The sequence below is a fragment of the Sinocyclocheilus grahami genome, unplaced genomic scaffold (genome assembly GCF_001515645.1).
Source record: "Sinocyclocheilus grahami isolate Dianchi unplaced genomic scaffold, SAMN03320097.WGS_v1.1 scaffold973.1, whole genome shotgun sequence".
Classification (NCBI taxonomy): domain Eukaryota; kingdom Metazoa; phylum Chordata; class Actinopteri; order Cypriniformes; family Cyprinidae; genus Sinocyclocheilus; species Sinocyclocheilus grahami.
The window spans coordinates 29,067-54,457 of record NW_015506152.1 but is presented as its reverse complement, the minus strand read 5'-3'; the positions used below and the strand labels follow the sequence as shown (position 1 = coordinate 54,457).

At 42.6% G+C, this 25,391-nt stretch overlaps 1 protein-coding gene across 1 annotated transcript in view; it reads left to right on the top strand.

Annotated features, from left to right (window-relative positions):
• The window catches only part of LOC107565006 (otoferlin-like), a 45,906-nt gene that overhangs the window by 10,429 nt on the left and 10,086 nt on the right, over window positions 1-25,391 (top strand). Inside the window, exons 14-37 of the mRNA XM_016250190.1 lie at window positions 7,272-7,372; window positions 7,676-7,766; window positions 7,873-7,989; window positions 8,101-8,253; window positions 12,965-13,151; window positions 13,244-13,368; window positions 14,375-14,509; window positions 14,609-14,815; window positions 14,859-14,978; window positions 15,989-16,150; window positions 16,248-16,433; window positions 17,597-17,758; window positions 17,856-18,018; window positions 20,279-20,349; window positions 20,475-20,504; window positions 20,636-20,767; window positions 20,884-20,941; window positions 21,354-21,448; window positions 22,738-22,881; window positions 23,980-24,117; window positions 24,202-24,274; window positions 24,404-24,546; window positions 24,635-24,723; window positions 24,803-24,901. Of these exons, the coding sequence (XP_016105676.1) occupies window positions 7,272-7,372; window positions 7,676-7,766; window positions 7,873-7,989; window positions 8,101-8,253; window positions 12,965-13,151; window positions 13,244-13,368; window positions 14,375-14,509; window positions 14,609-14,815; window positions 14,859-14,978; window positions 15,989-16,150; window positions 16,248-16,433; window positions 17,597-17,758; window positions 17,856-18,018; window positions 20,279-20,349; window positions 20,475-20,504; window positions 20,636-20,767; window positions 20,884-20,941; window positions 21,354-21,448; window positions 22,738-22,881; window positions 23,980-24,117; window positions 24,202-24,274; window positions 24,404-24,546; window positions 24,635-24,723; window positions 24,803-24,901 (2,981 nt within the window). The remainder of the gene's footprint in view (window positions 1-7,271; window positions 7,373-7,675; window positions 7,767-7,872; window positions 7,990-8,100; window positions 8,254-12,964; window positions 13,152-13,243; window positions 13,369-14,374; window positions 14,510-14,608; window positions 14,816-14,858; window positions 14,979-15,988; window positions 16,151-16,247; window positions 16,434-17,596; window positions 17,759-17,855; window positions 18,019-20,278; window positions 20,350-20,474; window positions 20,505-20,635; window positions 20,768-20,883; window positions 20,942-21,353; window positions 21,449-22,737; window positions 22,882-23,979; window positions 24,118-24,201; window positions 24,275-24,403; window positions 24,547-24,634; window positions 24,724-24,802; window positions 24,902-25,391) is intronic.

The window sequence follows — 25,391 nt, the reverse complement described above, 5'->3', positions numbered from 1 at the left end:
ATATTAATGGCTAAAGTCTGATAACACTGTATTCAGCACAAACTGGGCTACAATAATATGTGAGCAGCATGAATGTACATGTTTGTGTTTTTGAGAAAACAATGTTTATGCATGGTTAGTGGAAAACGTCTCTATGTTACACATGTAATGTCTAGGTTATGTTCCCTGATGGAGGGAACGGAGACGTTATGTCGAACGACATATGGGGTCTCACTTGGGAGGCCAATCATCGCTGAGTTTAAGAGAAAACACCAATGAAAATTGGCTAGTGGATTTTGCATGCTGAGCCACTCCTCGTGCCTACGGGTATATAAGGTGACAGCGCGCATCCACTCATCAGGTTTTACGCCGAGGAGCCGAGAAACAGCGAATAGTTCAAGGTTGTGGCATGGGGACATAACGTCTCCGTTCCCACCATCAGGGAACGAGGGATACGTATGTAACCGAGACGTTCCCTATCTGTCGGTCACTACGAGTTATGTGACATATGGGGTCCATGGAAAACGCCACAACCTGAACACCGTCACAACCCTGTTTGTTACGGTGTCGCTACGGAGACCACATCCTACCCGTAGGGAGGTGACATGTAGAGATACTGATATGGACTGACCCAGGGGGCAGTACTACATATAGAACAATGGAACAACTGCCAGAAGAGACTGATCGAGCTGGTCTGTCGAGGGAAGACACGGGTTTACCGAGAGGGAAACCTTACCGTGGAGGAATACACATATGGGATTACCCATAGTGAATAAAGCCATATGGACACCTAGCCCAGTACAGGGGCTGACCGGGACTCCGGGCATGCTAACACCAGTACTGGGCCTGGAGTCAGACTGCTCCACCAAATCTGACTGCCGAGGGTGCTGGAGGATGCTCGACCAGGGTTCGCCAACCGGGGAACTCTGCTGGGAGAAGAAAAACGCTCGCATCCCCATGTGAGGGGAAATTGCGCAGCAAGCATGACACGGAAAACCTTGCAAAGGTGTTAGGTATCACCCAGCCCGCAGCTTGACAGATGTCTGCCAGAGAGCAGACAGCGCCCAAGAGGAGGCAACACTTCGAGTGGAGTGGGCTCTCACCCCCAGGGGGCACGGCTCGCCTTGGGATTGGATTTGATTAGATATAACTGCTGTAAAAGATTATGACTGCAGTAAAAGTTTATGAGATGCATTATTTGAATGCTTGGCCAAAGAGATGTGTCTTTAATCTAGATTTAAACGGAGAGAGTGTGTCTGAACCCCGAACGGTATCAGGAAGGCTCTTCCAGAGTTTGGGAGCCAAATGCGAAAAAGCTCTACCTCCTTTAGTGGATTTTGCTATCCTAGGTACTACCAAAAGTCCAGAATTTTGCGACCTTAGGGAGCGTGATGGATTGTAGCGTGGTAGAAGACTAGTTAGGTACGCAGGAGCTAACCCATTAAGGGCCTTATAGGCAAGTAATAATATTTTATAACTGATACGGAACTTAATAGGTAGCCAGTGCAGAGACTGTAAAATTGGAGTAATATGATCATATTTTCTTGACCTGGTAAGGACTCTAGCCGCTGCATTTTGGACTACCTGTAGCTTGTTTATTGAAGATGCAGGACAACCACCTAGCAGTGCATTACAATAGTCTAGTCTAGAGGTCATGAATGCATGAACTAGCTTTTCTGCATCAGAAACAGGTATCATGTTTCGTGTTTCAGCCTTCCCTTTCTGCTGGCCTCCAAAGCAGGCAAGGAGCTGCTCAGAGCTTCTGAAACTCTGGGTGCGGTCCACGTATATACATAATGCTCTTACGGGACACAGCAACGCCAAGGCTGGATCTGCCTCCTCCGGGGGCAGCGCTTGCAGGTTCACTACCTGATCTCAGAAGGGAGTGGTGGGAACCTTGGGCACGTATCCAGGCCGGGGTCTCAGGATAACGTGAGAGTAGGCCGGCCCGAACACAAGGCACTCTTCACTTACCAAAAACGCTTGGAGGTCCCCGACTCTCTTGATGGAAGTGAGCGCAATCAAGAGCGCCGTCTTAAGAAACAGGAACTTTAGCTCAACTGAATCAAACGGCTCAAGCGGACCCCTCTGAAGTCCAGCCAGGACAATAGAGAGATCCCAGGAGGGTATCAGGAGTGTCCTAGAAGGATTCAACCTTCTGGCACCCCTCAGGAACGTAACGATCAGGTCATGCTTTCCCAGAGACCGGCCGTCCACTGCATCGTGATGTGCTGCGATAGCAGCAACATACACTTTCAAGGTGGAGGGTGACAGCCTATGCTCCAACCTTTCTTGCAGGAAAGAAAGCACGACTCTAATTGAGCATCTCCAGGGGTCTTCTCGGTGAGAAGAACACCAATTCATTAACAGATTCTACTTGAAAGCACAGGCATGCCTCGTAAAGGGAGCTCTAGACTGTGTGATAGTGTCTACCATCGCTGGCGGTAGCAATATGTCTGTCACGTCCCATCCAGAAGCCACGCATGGAGGTTCCAGAGAACTGGACGCGGGTGCCATATGGTGCCCAGCCCCTGAGAAAGGAGGTCCCTCCTCAGTGGGATGCGCCAGGGAGGGGCTGTCACGAGGAGCATGAGTTCCGAAAACCAGGTCCCGGTGGACCAGTAAGGTGCAACCAACAGGACCTGTTCCTTGTCCTCCCTGACCTTGCACAGTGTCTGTGCGAGCAGGCTTACTGGGGGAAATGCATACTTGCGTAGAGCCCGAGGCCAGCTGTGTGCCAGTGCGTCCATGTCCAGGGGGGCCTGGGTTAGGGAATAGTACAACTGGCAGTGGGAGGACTCGTGGGAAGCAAACAGGACAACCTGAGCTTCCCCGAATCGACTCCAGATCAGCTGAACCGTCTGGGGATGGAGTCGCCATTCTCCGGGGAAAGTGTGATGTTGTGAGAGCGCGTCACCCGCACAATTGAGCTCCCCGGAATGTGGACGGCGCGCAGCGATTTGAGCCCTGATTTGAGTCTGACTCCAGAGGAGGAGATGGCGGGCGAGTTGAGACATGCAACGTGATCGTAGACCGCCCTGACGGTTGATGTACGAAACAGCCGCATTGTTGTCCATTCAGACCAACACGTGCTTGTCCAGCAGCAGCGACTGGAACTGCCACAAGGCTAGATGCACTGCCAACAACTCTAGATAGTTGATGTGCCAAAGCACTCGAGGTCCTGTCCAGGACCCCGAAGCTGCCTGCCCGTTGCACGTAGCGCCCCAGCCCGTATTGCAGGCATCTGTCGTGACAACGACATGCCGGGACACTTGTTCTAAGGGCACCCTGGCCCGTAGAAGAGCAAGGTCCGACCAATGGCTGAATAGGTGGCGACACATCGGTATAATGGTGACCCGATGTGTACCGCGGCGCCGTGCCCATCTCGGGACTTGGGAGTGTAACCAGTGCTGAAGTGGTCTCATATGAAGCAATCCGAGCAGCGTGACTCTGGCTGTGGATGCCATATGCCCCAGGAGCCTCTGAAAATATTTCAGTAGTACCACTGTTCTGCCTCTGAAGGAACTCAGGAAGTTCAGCACCGACTGGGCACGTTCGTTGGTGAGACGTGCCGTCATACTCACAGAGTCTAACTCCATAACGAGATAAGAGATTCTCGGCACAGGAGAGAGCTTGCTCTTCTCTCGGTTGACCTGAAGCCCCAACTGACTGAGATGCCGAAGCCCGAAGTCCCTGTGATTGCACAACTCCTCTCATGACCAGGCCATAATGAGCTAGTCGTCGAGATAGTTAAGGATCCTGATGCCCACTTCCCATAGTGGGGCAAGGGCGCCCTCCACGACTTTCGTGAAGACACGGGGGGACAGAGAGAGCCTGAAGGGGAGGACCTTGTACTGTCCAAACCAATCCTGGGCTGAACGCATTTGATAATACGTTTCTGCATCAAGATCCTGAACCGGAACTTGTGAAAGACCCGATTCAAGACTCGCAGATCCAAGATAGGTCGAAAGCCACTGCTTTTCTTCGGTACGATGAAGTAAGGGCTGTAAAACCCCATCTCGGCTGAAGGGACCGGCTCGATTGCATCCTTCACCAAAAGGACAGCAATCTCCTCACGCAAGACAAAGGTGTCTTGGACTGCCACCGAAGACTCGAGAACGCCATTGAACTTGGGAGGACGCCTGGCAAACTGAATTGCGTAGCCGAGTCAAATGAGCCAGCAGGACGGGTTGGGCAACACATGCCACGCTCCCAAACTCCGTACGAGTGGCACCAAAGGGACAGTCGATGTACCTGCAGTGGTGCAGAGATGGGGAGTTGTGCTGGGTGGCCCAGAAGGCATCACGTTCTGAGTCATCACAGCAAAACTGCCGTGTCCCCGGAGGGACTCGTCAGAGACGCGTGGAGAGGTGTTGCGTCTACGAACCGCGACCTCTTGGCCACTGGCGATAGGGGGCGTCATGGGTGAGGGTGAGGAAGTGGTGCGTCGCTCACTTTCAACCCACGAGCCTAGCAACCCAGAGGAAAAGGAAACTGCTCTTTCTTTGACAATGTGGTTACCACTGGCCATCGAGCCAACGACGGAACAGAAAGAAAAAGATTCCCCGCCCGGCCCTCCTCCGGGGGAAGGGAGCGGTGCTGTCCTCAGCACCTCCTGAAGAGCAGTCTCCCACATCTCCGGGTTGCCCGTGTCAGGGGGGCGCTGCTCTTCTGCGTGGGGCTCGACGCGTCGTCCTCGTCGATGTCTCAGCGCGGGGCGGAGCCAGTTTAGAGGATGCAAGAGGGCGCCCACTGCGACGAGCAGGCTGAGACACAGCCCGCGACAGAACGGTGACAGCTGGAGGATCACGTTGGGGCAAGATGTGCTGTATGGCCTCAGTCTGCTTGTTGTACTGCTGAGAACTGCTGGGCACAGCCCTCGACAGCATCGCCGCACAGGCCAGCCTGGGAGATGGGAGCGTCAAGAAAGCGCACTTTGTCAACGTCTCTCATCTCGACCAGGCTGAGCCAGAGATGGCACTCCTGGACCCCAAGAGTCGACATCGCCTTCCCGAGGGACGCCCTCTGGCCATGACTTCCATCGGCCAGAGGGCGAAGTCAGTCGCCGCACACAGCTCCTGAATCAACCTCGGGCCGTTACTACCCTCATGCATTTGTTAAGGCCTTGGCTTGGTGAGCTTGCAGGATTGCCATGGCATGCAGGGCAGAGACAACGCTCGTGACAGTTGTCAGAGGACAGGAAATGACCGCATTCAGAAGGACACGGACGAAACGGCATCTTTAAAAAGACGTGAATCATCCATGATTAGCTCTTTTAGGAAATCTGCTCTTTTAGTTGAAACGCCCAGGGGAATTGCTGGAAGGGACACCGCTGTTCACGCCATACCGCCAACCAGAACAGCTTCCCAACACACAGCAGATGAATGGCTTTGTGGACTATAACAGCTTTTCATACAACCACTCGGCTCTGAAGCAAAAATCTAATGAGTGGATGCGCGCTGTCGCCTTATATACCCGTAGGCACGGGGAGTGGCTCAGCATGCAAAATCCACTAGCCAATTTTCATTGGCGTTTTCTCTTAAACTCAGAGATGATTGGCCTCCCAAGTGAGACCACATATGTCATTCGACATAACTCGTAGTGACCGACAGATAGGGAACCATGGTTCCCTGAGGGAACGAGACGCTGCGTTGAAACGCTTTGGGAACACCTTCAGTGTGACCACGCTCTGAATCACGTGTGTAACCAGTCCAATGGATGGGCGAGACGTCACGGACGGGGTGACGTAGAGACCAGGGAGCTTAAAAGCACGTGCGGTGGATACAGCGTCAGCTTCTGGTAGAATGAGGGAAGCGCTCGCAGGGATGCCGGAAGTATAGCTATGAGACGCTGCGTCTCGTTCCTTCTGGGAACCATGGTTACATGCGTAACCTAGAGACGTTCCCCTTCAGAAACTCAAGCTGTGTCGAAACACTTTGGGAATGAGTATGCCCACGCCGGCAGACTTGCAAGTCCCTGCCTAGTGAGGAAGAGCACATCTAAGGTGAGAGAAAGGAGCCAGGAGTGGCACAAAATGCAGGTATAGAACCTGACAAGTAAACGGAGTGGACATCCCGCAGTGTCCTGAAGGCCAACTTCTGGACTAGTGAGCCTTGACCCCCAAGGGAGAGGGGAGATCAGGCCTCGACAGGATGTCTGCTCCCTGATTAAGATACCCAGGGATGTACACTGATCTCAGCACCAACACATGGTGGTCTCTTAGGTCCGGGAGGAAGTGTTTCAACGCTAGAAACACAGCCAGCATCTCCAGGCAGTTGATGTGCCACGTGACATGGCGACCACTCCACAGACCATGCCACTCATGACTGCTCCCCAACCAGTGAGGGACGCATCCGTCGTTAATGTTACGTGACGACAAAGAGCTCCCCGCACCGGGCCCTTAGACTAGAAACCAAGTTTTCTTCCACATGTATAAGGCACGTAGGCATTGCTGCGTGACCTTGATCATGCGAAGTGGGTTGCCCCTCGGGGAAAACCCCTTGGTCTTGAGCCACCACTGTAGGGGTCTCATGTACAGTCGCCAAAAGGTATCATGTTGGGCGCAGCTACCATCAGACCCAGCAGTTTATGAGACTGCTTGACAGTGAGTGACCGGCCTTCTCTCACTTTCTTGGGCCTGCTTCAACGCGTCTTTTTCCAGAAATGAACAGTAGCCGGGATGAACTTGAAGAAAAGTCTTGCTGCTTTGTTTGCTGTGATGTGGGCATTTACATGTCGCACGTCTCACGTGGACTATTGTAATATCAAAAGCGAAAGTAGCTCATGGGCATGATCAAATTAACTATAATGAGATCAGACAGGAAAGACTTGACATCGTGTTGGTTTCATATGGATTACTTTAACAGAGAATATTTGTTTTCGATAAGAGTTACTGCTTTTAAAAGTAGACATGTCAAGCTTTCTCTGTAGATATATCTCTCATGTCTTTGTGTCGAGTATTCGCAGAGTTTCAGTTAATTTTAGTGACGCGCTCCTAAATGAAGATCACGGAGACCAATGCGGCAGACAGCGCACCCTGTTTGTTTTCTTTATTTTACAAAAGCACAACGTTTTGTTGTTATTATGTGTGTATACAAATGAAAGTAGATCCTTTACAGATTAAATTGATGTTTTGCTCTTATCACAAATGACGGAGTAATTTAAGTTCCTTTATGGGTTTTAAGAAAAAATGCCACAAAACTCGCCGGCGCGTTTGTCGACCCCAGAGGGTTAATCTGTGAAAATACATCAATACATTGACATTGCAACCTGTATTCTCTATCATTTTATAGGAAGAAGGGTTGAATGATGTGCAGGAGATCATTAAAACAGAGAAAGCCTATCCTGAGCGCAGACTCAGAGGAGTCCTGGAGGAACTCAGCAGTGGCTGCAGGTTTGTATACATGTATATTTCTGCAAATCTTGAGACCGTTATGAGTGGTTCTCTGGAAACAGTGCTATTTGTGCTCCATTTGGAGGTTCAGTAAGCATTTTTCAAAGAACAACTTGACTGGTAGTGTATGTGGTAGTTAGTAAAGCATGATTTCTTGATAATTCAGAAGTAACATTTTAAATAAAATGAAAACAAAAAAATCCTGAAAATTTGTTTCCTGAGAGCGACTTTTTATATTTTCACAAATCTTCATTCAACCATCTATGACAGAGGAAAGATAAAATAACAGTGAATCTCTTTCAGTACCTTTGTAACTTTGGCAAACAATGATCAGAATCAGGCTGGGAAGACTAAACTGGACCGGGAGAGACTGAAATTATGCATGCAGGAATTGGTAAAAGCAGCTGTTACTAATGCATATTAATAGTAACTAATGTTAAAATCTGATTCTGGTGGCCTATTTTTATGTCTGTTGTAAAACTCGTTGTAATTTTTTTCAGGAAAACATGGGTCAGCAAGCAAAGAATATGCGATCCCAAGTAAAGAAAAGCAATGTGAAAGACAAAATAAAACTGGCACAAAACTTCCTCCTCAAGCTGAGATTCTTGTCTGATGAGGTAGTGCACAAAAGCTGATAAAATAAAAAATATGCTAGGTTATGAGGCCATATAGATGAGTTAATATCACTGTAAAAATATTCATGTAAATCCTTTTGTTTTTCATCATAGCCTCAGCATAGTGTTCCAGATATTTACATATGGATGATAAGCAACAACAAACGCATTGCATATGCCCGTGTTCCCTCCAAAGACATCCTCTTCTCTTCTGTGGATGAAGAAACCGGAAAGGACTGTGGGAAAGTCCAGACCATCTTTTTCAAGGTTAGGATGAATGCACTCAAATTCATAAAATGTCTTAAAAACATTTTTATGTCAGAATGCTTATCTTGAAAGGGGCGAAATGTATTGTATTATGAAACCACTCAAAACTTTTTATCTAAGCTTCCAAAACAGCTTGTGATGAATGTATCAGTGTGGGTTGATGTGGGTTGAATTCATAGATACTACACATGGTAGAGATATATATATGTAAGCTGACAGGAGTGTGTTTCGATTATAAGTCTGCATAACAGTATACAATTTCAAAGACCAAATACACGATGACAATAATATACCCAATGACCTGAAGGATCATGTGTGTTCATTCAAAGAAAGGTTTTCCTATGAACTAATTAGTAGAAAAGTCCATTTCTACTCTGCCTCTTGCCCTGGGACATGCAGGGATTTTCCCTGCTTTACATTCTTTTGGCCAATAAACCCAGTGATATCAGCGTTGGTTGCTATGCAACCAGGTGCCTGTTCGGCTTCCTGGGGTGTTACGCATTTCGGGGGGAAGGGTTCATGGGTCCTCATATGGCTTGTTAACTGAGGGGGGTTACAGAGTATTTGTTAAATATAAAAACAAAATATATATTGTGTGTTTGATTGGTCCAGACACTACAATGGTTTAATGTAGATATTGTGAAGTAATGTAGATGATATATAAAAGCTTGACAGCTTTTAGATCTTGTTCATCCGACTTTGTCAAGACAAACTCAATGGAGCTACCCCCTCAGCCCCGAAATTCAGCTTCTGGCGGCTCTCCGTTTTTATGCAGTGGGGAGTTTTCTAAAGGGTTGGGGATGGATATGGGCTGAGTAAGACTTCGGTGTGGCGATGGGTTCACTCAGTCACAAACATTCTGCTCCATCAAGCCACTGATTATATCCGGATGCTTTCCACCAGGCACAAAGGGATGGAGGCGCATCTAGGCTTCCATGCCATTGCCAGTATTCTGCGAGTAATAGGCCTTGTGGACGGGACACTTATCCCCATCACCAACCCATCAGCACTCGACCAGGCCTTCATTTGTCGTTTTTGGTTGCAAAAACTGCGCTGCTCTTTTTTTTTTGGAGACAGCGGCTACCCTCTAAGAACCTGTCTTTTAGATCCAGTCACCAGCCCCACCATGCAGGCTGAGCACAATTACAACATTGCACACATCCATACCCGCAACTTGGTGGAGCGTTTGATTGGGTGCTGGAAGATGCATTTCCGGTGCCTGCATAAATCAGCTGGAGGTTTGCGTCTGAAGCCAGAAAAATGTTGTGCAGTAGCAGTAGTTACAGCCATGCTACACAACATTGCAGTCAGTGGAGGTGCAGCTTTGCCAGAAGAGGCGGAAGGTGTCCACAACCCACCTGAACTAAGAGATGCCATACATGCTGCTGGTGTACAAATGAGGCAGCAATTCATTCACTCCATTTTTGGTTAAAGTATATTTTGCACCCTATTTTTCTTTTGACATCACTACACAACATTCCCCCTTTTTGTGGACATGTCCCTGCCATTTTTTGTTGCAGTTGTGCACTGCCGAGTTTAGTGTTTACATCAGTCCCCACTGCAATTGTAACACATCTAAATTTATAATAAGTCAAAAGGTACATTAGTTTTCCAGGTGGCTTCAGAATACACATACCTCAACATGGAAGTCACGGTTTATAAGAAATTTAGTTCATGACATTGTTTAATATAACAGTTTGTGTATAATCAGTGTTTATTCAAACAAAAACACTCCACATAATTGAAAATAAACATGAAAGGTCTGTTTTCCTGGAACCCGCAGTCACTGGGTTGGTGATAGTTAATCTGTAATGTAATCAAATTGTTTTGAATAAAAAGATAACATACAACATTGGACTGTACTGAGCATCATAATCAAGCTTACCTTGACCTGGCATTATGATTAGAACTGAAATGGTTGGCCTTTGAAATTTAGCTTCAGACAAAGCATACTGCTTTTCCAGAATCTGGAGCTTCACCTTCTTCACCTCCAGCATGGACCGGGCAAGGTTGTTGGCCTCTTGTAACCCCTGCTCGATCCCCCGCAGCACGTCCAGCTTCTCCTTTTTAAGTTCCACTAGCTCTTCACTGCAGTTACATCGGATAGAAGGATGCCTTCTGGAGCCACTCCTGGATTGCTGGTGCTGGACGACCTGAGCGGAGGCCAATGAAGGTGCAGACAGGTGTGGTGATGCCGGTGCTGGAGGGGGAAGAGGGCATGGGGGTGCAAGGAATCAAGGATGGTGTGCTCTGAGAGCATGGAGTGGTATCCACACCTGCTCTCAGATCTATACCCCCCAAGATACCCTGTGAGGCCACTTCTCCAAGGATTGCCAGGGCCTTTTCCTCATCGGAGGGGAGTGCAGGCACAGAGCTGGGCCCACCACCTGTTCTTGCCCGGTCTCTCCGGACTGCAGCACCTCTCGCTTTGGCTGCACTAGCAAAATCATGCCACTTTTTACGCACAACTTCCCACTCTTTCTGTGGACTGGAACTTGATGCTGCCATTTTCATGGCTATGCTTTCCCAGAGACCTTTTTTTGTTTTGTTGGACACTGTTGACACGAAACCTTGAAAAAAGTTAATCTTTGTGGTGTGCCAATTCATCCAATAGAAAGGCCATTTCGGTTGGAGTGAAGCTGGGGGCTCTTCTCTTTCTTACTTTTTTGTCTGCCATAGTAGCTATTGATTATATGTTGTGTGTGTTGTGCTTTTATTGAGAAGGTCATCCAATTACAGAAGTTAGTGATTTACACCAAAAATGTGATACAGCTGCTGCACCACATTGCATCAACCTTGGTTGTGGAGTAAATGAAGACACTATGGCAAATATATTATGATAATATAAATGACCCTTTCAAAGGGCAGCGAAGGGATACTGCCAGTGTAGCAGATTGAGGCATGATATGTTTGGGCCTGAGGTTACATGTTTGCACAGTCATTACAAAATTCTATAAAATATTCAGGATTGGATGTAGTTTGTCATTTAGATTATTTTCATAAGATCCCATGAGTCCTGATAAATGCAATTTCAATTATTTCTGAAGTGCTTCTTGTGGAAAGCACTCTTATCAGAATGTTTTTCTGCTGGAATTGTGTGTATATATATATTTTTTTTCTTTTGTTAAAAGCTGTTAAATTATTGAGCAGTGTGTCATGTAGTTTCTTTCCCTTGTATTTTATGTGGTGACCACTGGGAGGTGCTCTGGGCATATATTTTTCTTCCTTGGTTTTCTTCCCTGACTTGATGTATTTTGCAAAGCGAAAGTAAAAGTTTCTCGCAAGTTCGTTGCGTTCTAACAAGAAAGAGTTTTGTGTCTTTATTTAAAATCAACACTTCCTTTATAAAGAACACTGCTTTCTCACATAACGCAGTGAAGCAGCCCATGTATATAATGAATAATCGGTTCTCGAGCCATTGATATCAACCAATTCAGTACCACCGCCATGGACAGCACCTTGTAGCGTTGCACTTAAGAAGGTATATCTTAAACAACCTCCTAAGGTATAGTTCGGGGAACATGCCTAGAAATGGTACACCTTTAGTTAAGGCATACCTTTAGAGTCTTCGTAGCGTGCTAAGAGACAGTGTTATTGGGAAACGCAGCCCAGGTGGCTGCACTTTGCGGGCATAAAAGCACTGCAAATCACACGCTCTGCCTAGGAGATCTCCATGTAACCCTTGATGGCCCTGCCATTGAGGGTAGTGAGGGAGGAGAAGGCAGCAAAGTGGCTTCTGACAGTAAAATATGCCTTCCAAGGCTTCGTGACCTCCTCATGCAATTCCAAGAAGAATGGCACTCTGACGGAGCATGGCTAAGTTTCACATCCCGCACCCAGAAACCAATCATCCAGCTGTGACTACTCCAGGTTTGGTGGAGACTTCCACTCAAGCCTGATTTTCGTGTTTGCCTAGACACGTCAACTCAGAATCAGACTTTGACTTTGCAACCATCCTCTGTGGACTCTGGCCCCTCCTCTGAGGCCACAATTGACATCTGGTCATTGAAATGCTAAGACCACCATGTTTGGTATCATTTTAAATGTCTTAGTGTGATTGGTAAAATGGTCTCAGTTTCACAGTGTCTCTGATGAGATTGTTTTCCGATCTCTGACCAGGTGTGACTCTTGGGTCACAGGATCCTGACCAACCAAAAGGTCTTCTGTTTTACAACTTAAATATAAAGATTTATTTGTTCTGGTCTGGGTATTTAAAGGGAAGGGGCAAGTAAGTCATTGGGATTCTGTAACCAGAAAACCCCTGCACAATATGTGTGAGTCTCTGGAGCTCTGCATCCTGGACACTAGGAGCAAAGTGGGGTTCCTTCACCACAAGAAGTAAGAGCCAAGATCTCAGTGTTGCAATGGTCATGCTCTTACAATGAGGATATGAAGCATCCATGAACGCTGTCTCAGCATGCATATGGCCCAGACGATCGTGATCGTTAGAGGGAGTAAGGAAACGACCGCATCCAGAAATGCACGGACGAAGAGAACTCTTTAAAAAGACACTCTAGTTCGTGTTGCTCTCTTAGGGAAACTGATCTTTCATGCTGAAGGGCCCAGGGGAATCACAGCACTTATCTGTGCTAACAGCCAGCGGAACACAGTTGAATGTGCTGTAGAAGGATATTCCAGCGAAAGAGCGCTTCCCGAACTCAAACAAAAAGTACTAATTTACTTTCTTTTATGACTGTTCTTCTCTTTTTAGCTCCCTGGTAAGAAAAGCTTTGGACCTGCAGGCTGGACCGTTCAGGCTAAAACTGAGCTGTATCTGTGGCTCGGCTTGAACAGGCAGCGTAAGGACTACTTGAGCGGCCTGCCAAATGGGTTTGAGGAGAACAAGGCAGTAAAGGGGCCTGGCATGTCTTCACCCCCTATAAGCCTGATGTACACAAGTAAGATTCCCAAGAACTTATATGAGTGGCCCCAGATTGTCTGTATAATAATCGTAATGATAAGAATATTTTGTTTTATTGTATGCTAACAGTGAAGCAGATCTTCCAGCTGAGGATTCACATGTATCAGGCTCGCAGTCTGTTTGCGGCTGACAGCTCTGGCCTGTCAGACCCTTTTGCCAGGGTATTTTTTTCCACCCACAGCCAGGTCACAGAGGTGAGATAAAAGCTTCATGCCAACTTACTATTGACATTTGCATGTAATAAGCACATTTAAGCATATGAACAAATCAGAACCAAATTTGGAAATACTTGTTATACTTCTTGCGCATATTTCTCCATGTTTCTTAATAGTTATGTAAAATATGTCATAATGAAACTTCATCAAAATAAATATTAAAGACAAAATATGAATGTATTCATGTTATATGATATATAAATACATTACTCTTATAATTTACTGAATAAATTCTGTGAAATATTTACTGATTGCATTCTGTGAAATCAAGTCTTCTTCAACCAATGAAAGTTCATTTATTGAATATTTATAGGTGGCATTTCAAACATGATGATTATTAATATAGTTATATTTAAGATAATTAAATCTGAAAATAAAATGTATAGTTATATTTTTTTATTTTAATATGATTTAATATTATATGATACAATTATTATTATTATCAAAAAATACTGTTAAAAAGTTTAATTTGAATTATGTGAATTTATATGCATATGCATTTATTTAATTTATTTAATTTAATAATTTCTTAACATTACAATTCCACATCCTGTTTGCTACAAAAACATAATTTAATTGCATATGATAAAATTAATATGATTAGAAATTACACTTGAATTTGAGGATATTATTTAATTTTACACACTTAAATTGACATTTGAATTAAATTTCTACATCAGGTTAACATCACCTCAAATTAATTTCATATTCAGGAATTAAAGTGGAATATAGAGTCTCAATTCAATTCTAATGATGCAAAACCTCGAAACCTTTTTGTCAGCACCATCAGGCCACAACCAGCCCAGAGAAAAGTCTTCTTTTGGACATACAGTAACACTTGATAGGCTTGAACTGTTTGGTGCTGCTTTACTTTTTGAGCGGTGGAGCATTGAACTGTTGAGATGTGATGTAGTACAACGCCACCTAATATCTACTGCATAAAGAAGCTAGAAGGAAAGCTTAATACCTGATGATTTCTTCTCAGGTCCTGAATGAGACGTTGTGTCCTACATGGGATCAGTTGCTGGTGTTTGATAATGTGGAGCTCTATGGTGAGGCTGGTGAACTGAGAGATGATCCTCCTATAATCGTCATCGAGATCTATGATCAGGACACTGTCGTGAGTGCTGATATCCTTCGAATTATTCATTTCCTTATGCTTTTCATGCTTTCACCTTCTTAAATGCGGTTAATTTCCAATCTCATTCTACTTCTCAAGGGAAAAGCTGATTTCATGGGTAGGACATTCGCAAAACCTATAACCAAGATGTCAGACGAGCATTATGGGCCGCCACGCTTCCCTCCTCAACTAGAGTATTACCAGATCTACCGGGGAAACTGCACTGCAGGAGAAATGCTGGCGGCCTTTGAACTGCTGCAGGTGCATCTGATAGGAACAAGAAACTGTTTAAATCTTAGTCTGTCTGTGTGCATATACAGTATATGTATGTATTGTGGAAATCTTTCAGATTGGACCAGCTGGAAAGGCCGACCTGCCCCCAATAGATGGACCTTCCGATATCGATCGTGGTCCAATCCTGCCTGTTCCTATTGGCATAAGACCTGTCTTGAGTAAATACCGAATTGAGGTGAGTTGCTCGTAGTAGAACAGCTACAGGGTGACCTAGAATCTATTGCTGACCTACAGTCTTAAATATCATGGTTCTTTGTTGGCAGCAATGGTTTCATGAAGAAGCCTTAATTTCCATGGAACATCTCCATTTCACAAAAGGTTCTTCATAGTGGAAAAAGGCTCTTCAGATTATTACAATGTTCTTCACACTAAGAAAAAAAAAGGTTGTTATAAGAGCTGTTGAGTGAAAGGTTTTGTGGGGAACCAAAATTATCCTTATATTGCAATCTCCTCACCAAATGCTTTTTATTAATATCGAATGAAGGTGTAGAACCATCTCAAGGATGCTCAGAAGAAATGGACAGCACCTGAGTTAAATATATGAGTGTCACAGCAAAGGGTCTGAATACTTAGGACCATGTGATATTTCAGTTTTTCTTTTTTAATAAATCTGCAAAAATGTCAACAATTCTGTGTTTTTCTGTCAATATGGGGTGCTGTGTGTACATTAATGAGGAAAAAATTAACTTAAATGATTTTAGCAAATGGCTGCAATATAACAAAGAGTGAAAAATTTAAGGGGGTCTGAATACTTTCCGTACCCACTGTACATTTCTTGTACATTTTAAAATGGTATTGTAGAGAGGTATGCAGCCATCATAAGAGAGCACACACACACACACACACACAAAAAAAGTTTAAAAATTATTTTGTCCATATTGGGGCCTGGGAGATCACAATTTGCTTCAAATGGATGTTAAATGGAACTTCTAAAAACAAAAATACAATTTTTTTATATTTGATAAGTAAAGTTCCACAATTATTGTAGGTACAAAATTAACAGCGCCCCAAAGTTGTCACCATTTGGTGAATGTTGCTGTTTTGAATCCAACATATGCCATTTACCCTATGTGATTTGTGCAGAACCAAAGAGTTTTTTCCTCTGTATGCCAGGGTTTGCCCCTGTACAGCAAAAAAAAAAAAAATCTAATTGAATCTCATTAAATTAACTAAACATGCATGCAGGTTCTTTTCTGGGGTCTGAGGGACCTGAAGCGAGTGAATCTGGCTCAAGTAGACCGCCCCCGTGTGGACATCGAGTGTGCAGGGAAAAGTGTTCAGTCAGCGCTGATTCAGAACTACAAGAAAAACCCCAACTTCAGCACTCTGGTGAAGTGGTTTGAAGTGGTGAGTTTTTGCACGTTTATAACTAAAGTATGAGATATTTTCAAAATGATGTTGATTACACTACAAACATTTGACAATGTTCATGATTTTTCACCAGGACCTGCCAGAAAACGAGCTCCTCCATCCTCCTCTGAACATCCGCGTGGTGGACTGCCGGGCGTTTGGTCGTTACACACTAGTTGGCTCTAATGCCGTCACAACTCTACGCAAGTTCATTTACAGGCCATCGGACAAGAGTGTCAATAACTGGTCTGCCATGGGTGTGTATCCAGAGATAAAAGCTGTTCAATATGTATCTTTAGTTGATAAGCGTTAAATGATTGTCTTACAGAATCCATATCATAGATGTAGCTATCATCTGAGATCATTTAAATAATAACAAGAACAACAACAATAATACATTTTTATTTATTTAATTTATTTATTTATTTTTAATAATGGAAATGGGAAAAAATATATATTTCTGTCATGACAACTCTCGGAGGGATTGGCATGGTAATGTAGATGACAATGTTAATGTATTTGGTCTTGGTGGAATAGATCTGCTACACTGCTGCTGCTGCGGCAGAGCAAGTCCCGAGACTTGCTACTGCCAATTCTGAGCTCTTCAGGCGGTTCCTTTGACCTCATGATTCTCATTTTCTCTGACATGCACTGTGAGCTGTAAGGTCTTGTATAGACAGGTGTGTGGCTTTCCTAATCAAGTTCAATCAGTATAATCAAACACAGCTGGACTCAACTTAAGGTGTAGAACCATCTCAAGGCTGATCAGAAGAAATGGACAGCCCCTGAGTTAAATATATGAGTGTCACAGCAAAGGGTCTGAATACTTAGGACCATGTGATATTTCAGTTTTTCTTTTTTAATAAATCTGCAAAAATGTCAACAATTCTGTGTTTTTCTGTCAATATGGGGTGCTGTGTGTACATTAATGAGGAAAAAATTAACTTAAATGATTTTAGCAAATGGCTGCAATATAACAAAGAGTGAAAAATTTAAGGGGGTCTGAATACTTTCCGTACCCACTGTACATTTCTTGTACATTTTAAAATGGTATTGTAGAGAGGTATGCAGCCATCATAAGAGAGCACACACACACACACACACACAAAAAAAGTTTAAAAATTATTTTGTCCATATTGGGGCCTGGGAGATCACAATTTGCTTCAAATGGATGTTAAATGGAACTTCTAAAAACAAAAATACAATTTTTTTATATTTGATAAGTAAAGTTCCACAATTATTGTAGGTACAAAATTAACAGCGCCCCAAAGTTGTCACCATTTGGTGAATGTTGCTGTTTTGAATCCAACATATGCCATTTACCCTATGTGATTTGTGCAGAACCAAAGAGTTTTTTCCTCTGTATGCCAGGGTTTGCCCCTGTACAGCAAAAAAAAAAAAAATCTAATTGAATCTCATTAAATTAACTAAACATGCATGCAGGTTCTTTTCTGGGGTCTGAGGGACCTGAAGCGAGTGAATCTGGCTCAAGTAGACCGCCCCCGTGTGGACATCGAGTGTGCAGGGAAAAGTGTTCAGTCAGCGCTGATTCAGAACTACAAGAAAAACCCCAACTTCAGCACTCTGGTGAAGTGGTTTGAAGTGGTGAGTTTTTGCACGTTTATAACTAAAGTATGAGATATTTTCAAAATGATGTTGATTACACTACAAACATTTGACAATGTTCATGATTTTTCACCAGGACCTGCCAGAAAACGAGCTCCTCCATCCTCCTCTGAACATCCGCGTGGTGGACTGCCGGGCGTTTGGTCGTTACACACTAGTTGGCTCTAATGCCGTCACAACTCTACGCAAGTTCATTTACAGGCCATCGGACAAGAGTGTCAATAACTGGTCTGCCATGGGTGTGTATCCAGAGATAAAAGCTGTTCAATATGTATCTTTAGTTGATAAGCGTTAAATGATTGTCTTACAGAATCCATATCATAGATGTAGCTATCATCTGAGATCATTTAAATAATAACAAGAACAACAACAATAATACATTTTTATTTATTTAATTAATTAATTTATTTTTAATAATGGAAATGGGAAAAAATATATATTTCTGTCATGACAACTCTCGGAGGGATTGGCATGGTAATGTAGATGACAATGTTAATGTATTTGGTCTTGGTGGAATAGATCTGCTACACTTCTGCTGCTGCGGCAGAGCAAGTCCCGAGACTTGCTACTGCCAATACATCCACAACATGCTGCTGTGAGCATGTAAGAAATATTGCTGCTGCAAAATATAACATGCATGAAATAACCCCCCACAAAGCAGGAGACATAGAAGGGACAATACAAGCCAAAACAAGAACAAAACACTCCCCAATAAGCAGATCTATCGCCAAAACATACAGTATATGCACTGCTGCTGCTCCGTAGAGCCATGTGAACCGCATGTATTACTATCTATGTGTGCCGGGGCTACCACGCCGACCGGCTTAACTCTAATTAGATGCGCACTATGTGTAATGTTTCATTAACAAAATGGATATGTGTTGCAATCCAATAGAACCCCAGCACCCACCTGAGCAAATATCATACTTTCTCCACTTCATCAGTCCCAACGGCAGCGTAACAGCTTGTTAATTCATGTTCATGCAATGATAAGATGGATAAAGTTAGCCGATGCATGCCATTTTACTCTCTCGTGCAGATAAAAGTTGTCAAGTTACAGTGCACAAAAACCCCTGGGTGGACTGACCTGAATAAACAGAAATAAAAGCAGACTATCAATGTTCTCTCTCCGTTTCTGAACTACACAGCACAGCGAGAGCACATGTCCTATGAGCACATTTCTCTGAACTACACTACCCATAATGCATTTCACTCAGAACTAACTGTTACAGCCGTAGATAGCGATCTTCAGCGTCTCCCGCAACACTGCCGTTGATATGACTGCGATAAACGCATGCTTCTGACCCTGCGCAGCTGAAATCAACCACACACTCATCACAATGAAAACATCGACCTTAAAAATAACGAACGTGAACACTGGGATAATCACCGATGTATATGGAGAACCCCCGTTGAATGCATACACAAGAATGCTTATCTCATTTAACCTGTTTCATGTCCGTTACTATCGGCGTGTCCTCAGAGCGATTATGTATGCTCTAAACTGCGTTTTGCTCCAGCTGCTAATATGCTTAATATTCACTCCTGCATACAATGCAAACTGCTAACATGACACTTAGTTTAACTTGATTATGGTTGCTCACTTTTGAAGTCAATTAGGCAGACCACGCAATACACACAGCGATATGGATTAGAAGAGCATTCACTTATCTTAGATGTTGATTTCGCTGTTTCTGAAGAGCGCTGCAAACTGCTACAGCAAGCAATAATCATATATTTGATTGTTGAGCAGCGAGCTTATTGGCTACCGATACAGGAAAGAACCAATCAGCTGTGCCATGTGATGATGATGTCATTACGTCAGATTGAGTTGGATCTATCGGCTTGCGCCATCTAGAGTTTCATGCCAGAACTCTGTATTTGAACGTAGTTCATGACTTGTGCAATCCACAGCAACCGATAATTTGGACTGCAGAAGTTTTTGTAATGTGTTTGAAAGAAGTCTCTCACCAATGCTGCATTTATCTGATCAAAAATGTTGATATATTGTTACCATTTAAAATATATTTTTTCTATGTGAATGTGATGCGCAGCTGTATTTCCAGCATAATAACTCCAGTCTTCAGTGTCACATGATCTTCAGAAATCAGTATAATATGCTGATTTGCTGCTCAAGAAACATTTCTGATTATTAGCAATGTTGAAAACAGTTGTGCTGCCCAACATTTTTGTGGAAACTGATATACTACTTTTCAAAAGTTTGGAGTATGTAAGATTTTTTTTCATCAAGGATGCATTAAATTTATCAGAAATGACAGTAAAACATTTATAGTGTTACAAAAGGTTTCTATTTCAAATAAATGTTGTTCTTTTTAACTTTTTTATTCAAGGAATACTCAAAAAATAAAAATGTTTGATGACGGTTTCCACAAAAATATGAATCAGCACAACTGTTGTCAACAAAAGTTGTAAATAATGTATATATTTCTTTATTCTCACCTATACTAGGCACGACTAACATAGTTTTTTCCTCTACAGAGGAGGTTGTGATCCACACAGAGCCAGAACCAGCTGTGAAGAAAACCGAGACAGTGGTCAAACTCGACTCAGTAGGAAACGCTAGAAAATAATACTTGAAATATGTCTATTAATTATATCAGTCAAACATTTAGACGTAATTGAGAGAATTTTGTCAGGTTTTCTGAACTTGCTCATTTTACGGAATCTGTTTCAGGCGTCTGATGCTGTGGTTAAGGTCGATATGGTATGTAGACAGATGTCAGATCTGTTTCTTTCTTATTATGTTCAATGCCTATAACATTTATAACTTTGTCATTCATAAATTCATTAGTTTTATGTGTGAAAATGAATTCTGTGTCCTCAACATTGTGACAGCCAGATGATGAGAAAGGTGAGAAAGGGAAAAAGAAGCGGAAGAAGGGCGAAGAGGTGGAAGAGGAGGAGCTGGATGAAAGCATGCTGGACTGGTGGTCCAAATACTTTGCCTCGATTGAAACACTGAAAGAGGTAAGGGCTGTAGAAGAGTGCAATTATTTTACACGCACCAGAAGATGCCTTGAAAATGCATGGTTCCGTTTTTTTGAACCGAGAAGATTTTATTATACTATTTATGAACGATTTAGATCATTAAAGTGCACGAGGCAGACGCTGAAGAAAAGGAAGACTTTGACTCTGGAGAGGGTAAGTCAACAATATGTTTGACAAAATTTAGTGTAACTTTTAACTTTCTTAAAATATGCAAATGCTTAATCAGATAGGAGCTATGCGTGCACAACTAAATATAGATGCCCAAGTGCATTTGTAATATGAAACGACTTGCCTTCTAAGGGACTTTGATATTAGCATATGATATAGGTATATAATTAAATGCATAAGACAGTCATTATGTAAAGCAGTACATCTACATTAATTTCTATGGAAGAATATAAATTTTTATTACTGCCCAAACAAAGCTATTTGACAGATGTTTACATATAATCCTCAAATTCCAAAATAATTGAAAGTACATTAATAATCCTGTTCAGAAGTTTGTATACCCTTGATTCTTTGCCCTGATTACCAAATAAGCTCCTAAATGCCTCTGATATGAAAGGGACCAAGAAAAGGAGAGGAAAAGGAAACAAGAACAAAGCCATGCCTGGCCAAGGAGTACCAGAGAAGAAGAAGCACAAAATTGAAGAGCTGAAGGTAAAGATTTTTAGTTAGGAATTTAAAGGAATAGTTGACCCAAAACATTAGATCCTCAGGGCATCCAAGATTAGGATGAGTTTATTTCTTCATCAGATTTGGAGAAATGTAGCATTCCATCACTAATGGATACTCTGCAGTGAATGGGTGCCGTCAGAATGAGAGTCCAAACAGCTGATAAAAACATCACAATAATCCACACCACTCCAGAGAAAAACTCTCTTATGGACATTATAGAATAAATCATACCTTGTGAACCGAGTTTTCCTTGGACTGTTTTTGTGATTAATATTGTAACAGGTGGTTTCTTTTACTGGCTGTCCTGGGCTGATTTTAACTAGATTTATCCTGTCTGGCACCTGAAAACTTTCTTTAAAAGAGTTTATTTGTGTTAGGGCGGTGTAAGGGAAACAGTGATAATTTAGCTCAAAGGGAATCATTTAAGATTTTAAAGGGAACTCCACCATTAATATGTAAGGGCATTTGGACAGAATCACTGTTTTACGGCTGATCACTGAGACGGCCAGCGATTCAGTGAACGAGCCGTATGACATCAGTTCTGCAATGGATATTTATATCCAAAATATAGTGAAAACACTATAGAAATGATTAGTTGCTCAGGTCCTTTTAGTGTCATTTAGATGCATATTTACATGGAAATGCAGTTTCTGTGCCATTCTCTGAACATAAGGACATGTTCTGTGAACGTATGAAGACCAGAGGTTAAGAGGTCTCTCATAAGGAATTTGTCTGTTCTGTGTCTCCTAAGTGGGGGGAAAAGTCAATCCGAAGAGCTTGTGATCACTATCACATGTTTCCATGTGATGGTCATGCTGTGCATCTCTTTTGACCATTATTCTTGATAACTTGCCCCCAAAATTGACAATCTCCTTGGAATTGTCAATGTGTTCTTTTGTTTTAATGTTGAAAGCTGTTCTGTGAAAGAGTTGGTTAGGCTTGCTTCAGACTGGCTAGGGTCTGGTTTATGACATCCTGTTGTCTTGGGCCTCTTGTGGAATTTTGGGCTCCTCATTTTTCAACCATGTTTTGACCAAATCTTAGATTGTCTGATTCGGTCTGATATCCTACAGCGGCTACCACCTTTACAAAACTCATCTAAATCTTTGATGGCTTGAGGACGAGCACATTTTCATTGTTGGGTGAAAAATTAATTTTACAGCAAAAGTTCATTTCAAAAGGAAATGCCTAGATGAAACTTTACGTCATGTGTCTGTTTGGAGATGCCTTGTGGAGGTAAAAGAATGTGGGACATCTCGTTTCTTCCACAGATGTACAACAGAGAGCTTGAATATGAGTTTAACACCTTTGAAGATTGGCTTCACACTTTTAACCTTTATCGAGGCAAGTGTTCAGATGATGCTGACGTCGAGCAGAATGCAGCTGATGAAGACAGACTTATTGGCAAATTCAAGGTTTGTTGTCACTCATTGCTTGCCGTCATCTTCTCTCTTGCATTTGACTTGCCGTTTCTCCATATACTAAATTGGACAAATCTACTCTTGCTTTATAATTACTGTTTTATACATTTTAGATTAAAAGTAATGTCACTGAAAGTATAAAATAACACAAACTGAAATATGGGAATTATGTAGTGACCAAGTCTAATCAGAACTAATGTTTTATTTGAGCTCAGAGTAGCTATTTTTTATTGTATTTCAGTTGTAGTTATTTTAGTACTTAGTTTTAATTTTAGTTAGCTATAATAACCATGTCGATAGGCAGGATTGTTGTATATACAACCAATTTAAGTCTGTAAGCAAAAGTATTTCAATCAAAACAAGGTTTTTAAGATCAGGAGATTTACCAAATGTAGTCAATTTTTTGACTGATGTTTGTGCGTCAGAATTTATTATTTGATAATTATTATTTATAATTATGAATTATTTCATAATTCTGAACTGCGAGTTTATATCTCATAATTCTGAACTGCGAGTTTATATCTCATAATTCTGAACTGCGAGTTTATATCTCATAATTCTGAACCGCGAGTTTATATCTCATAATTCTGAACCGCGAGTTTATATCTCATAATTCTGAACCGCGAGTTTATATCTCATAATTCTGAACCGCGAGTTTATATCTCATAATTCTGAACCGCTAGTTTATATCTCATAATTCTGAACTGCTAGTTTATATCTCATAATTCTGAAATGAAAAAGAAAAACTGAATTGCAAAAAAAAACTGTTTTTTTTTAATCTGGTGAAAACTAAACTTAAGGAGAATTAAAATTATTGGAAAGATCATTGTAATCATTGTAAGTAACCTATTTAAGTTAAAATAACAAATTGGGTTGAAAAAAAAAATAATGAATCCGTGTGAATCCGGCCCCCAAAATGATTCAGTTTTGTCAACGTTTATATCAATATAAACATCTTTCTATGAAATGTGTCTTTTCCAGTTTTTGATAAGAATATTACATATTAACATTTTGTACGATTTGAGCTTTGTAAACATTCTACCGTACCATAACAGTTTAGAGGTCTGATCTTTGAGTTTGTGTGTACTGTAGGGATCCCTGTGCATCTACAAAGTCCCAGCATCGGATGACATGTCCAGAGAAATGGGCTTTGATTCTAACATGGGCATGTTCCAGAACATCCCACACAACGACCCCATTAACGTCCTCGTCCGAGTCTATGTGGTCAGGGTATGTAGTACTAAACACCATAGAGCAGTACGTTGAGATTTTTGTTCCTGTTTGGCCATTTGAACAAATGCGTGTCCACCCCAGTACGGCCCCGGGGGACGAGTGAAAGTGGTGAACAGAGTTTACACGGGCCCGACTGAAATTGAGGATGAAAATGGTATGCATTTTCAAAAAAGGCATTATTGCATTAATTGCATCAAATTTGCATTATGCATTCACTGCGGAGTTACGAGATCCCATTGGAAAGCAGCACATAAAAACAAATGCACGTGCTTTTTTCTGACAGGACTGAAGAAACAGACGGATGAGCACCTGGCTCTTGCTGTGCTAAACCGCTGGGAAGATATGCCAAGGATCGGCTGCAAACTCGTCCCAGATCACGTGGAGACGAGGCCTCTCTTGAATCCGGATAAACCTGGGATGGAGCAGGTCAGGAATAATGTCTGAAACAGCACCACTGTCTGCTAATGAAATGGTGTTAATGAGCCGTTAATGAATGTGAGTGCTTCTGATGCAGGGGAGGATTGAGTTGTGGGTGGACATGTTCCCGAAGGATATGCCTGCGCCTGGACCCGCTCTCGATATTTCACCAAGGAAGCCAAAGAAGTAGGAAGCACTTGGTGAAATTCTTCAGCAACACACAGATTAATATTTTATATCCCGACTATGTTTTGGTCATCGACAGGTTCGAGCTCAGGGTGATCGTGTGGAACACGGACGAAGTCGTTCTGGAGGACGATGACATTTTCACAGGGGAAAAATCCAGTGACATATTTGTTAGAGGGTATCTCTTTTTCATTCAAATCTGGATCACATAATCAGATTTCAAAAATGAAGTACAGGTTAGAGTTGTCTATCGTCAGATCGCCGATACACTATATTATCATGCTAATTTATTTACTTCGTTTCATTGCCAGAAAGTGAAACTCCAGCATCAGGCTAAAAGAAGCCTACTGTTTTTAACAACGAGCAAAGTCTGAATACTTTCCGTACCCACTGTATACACTCTAAAAAATGCTGGGTTAAATACAACCCAGTGCTGGGTAAAATAGGGACAAACCCAGCAATTGGGTTGGTTTAAGCCAGCGGGTGGTTAAATGTTAAACACAATCTTCTGGGTAGTAACCCAACCACTGGGTCAAAACAACCCAATTGCTGGGTTTGTCCCTATTTTACCCAGCACTGGGTTGTATTTAACCCAGCATTTTTTAGAGTGTACTGCCATACATATAAAAAAATGTATTTATTTTTTGTTACGTTTTTAAAAGACATAT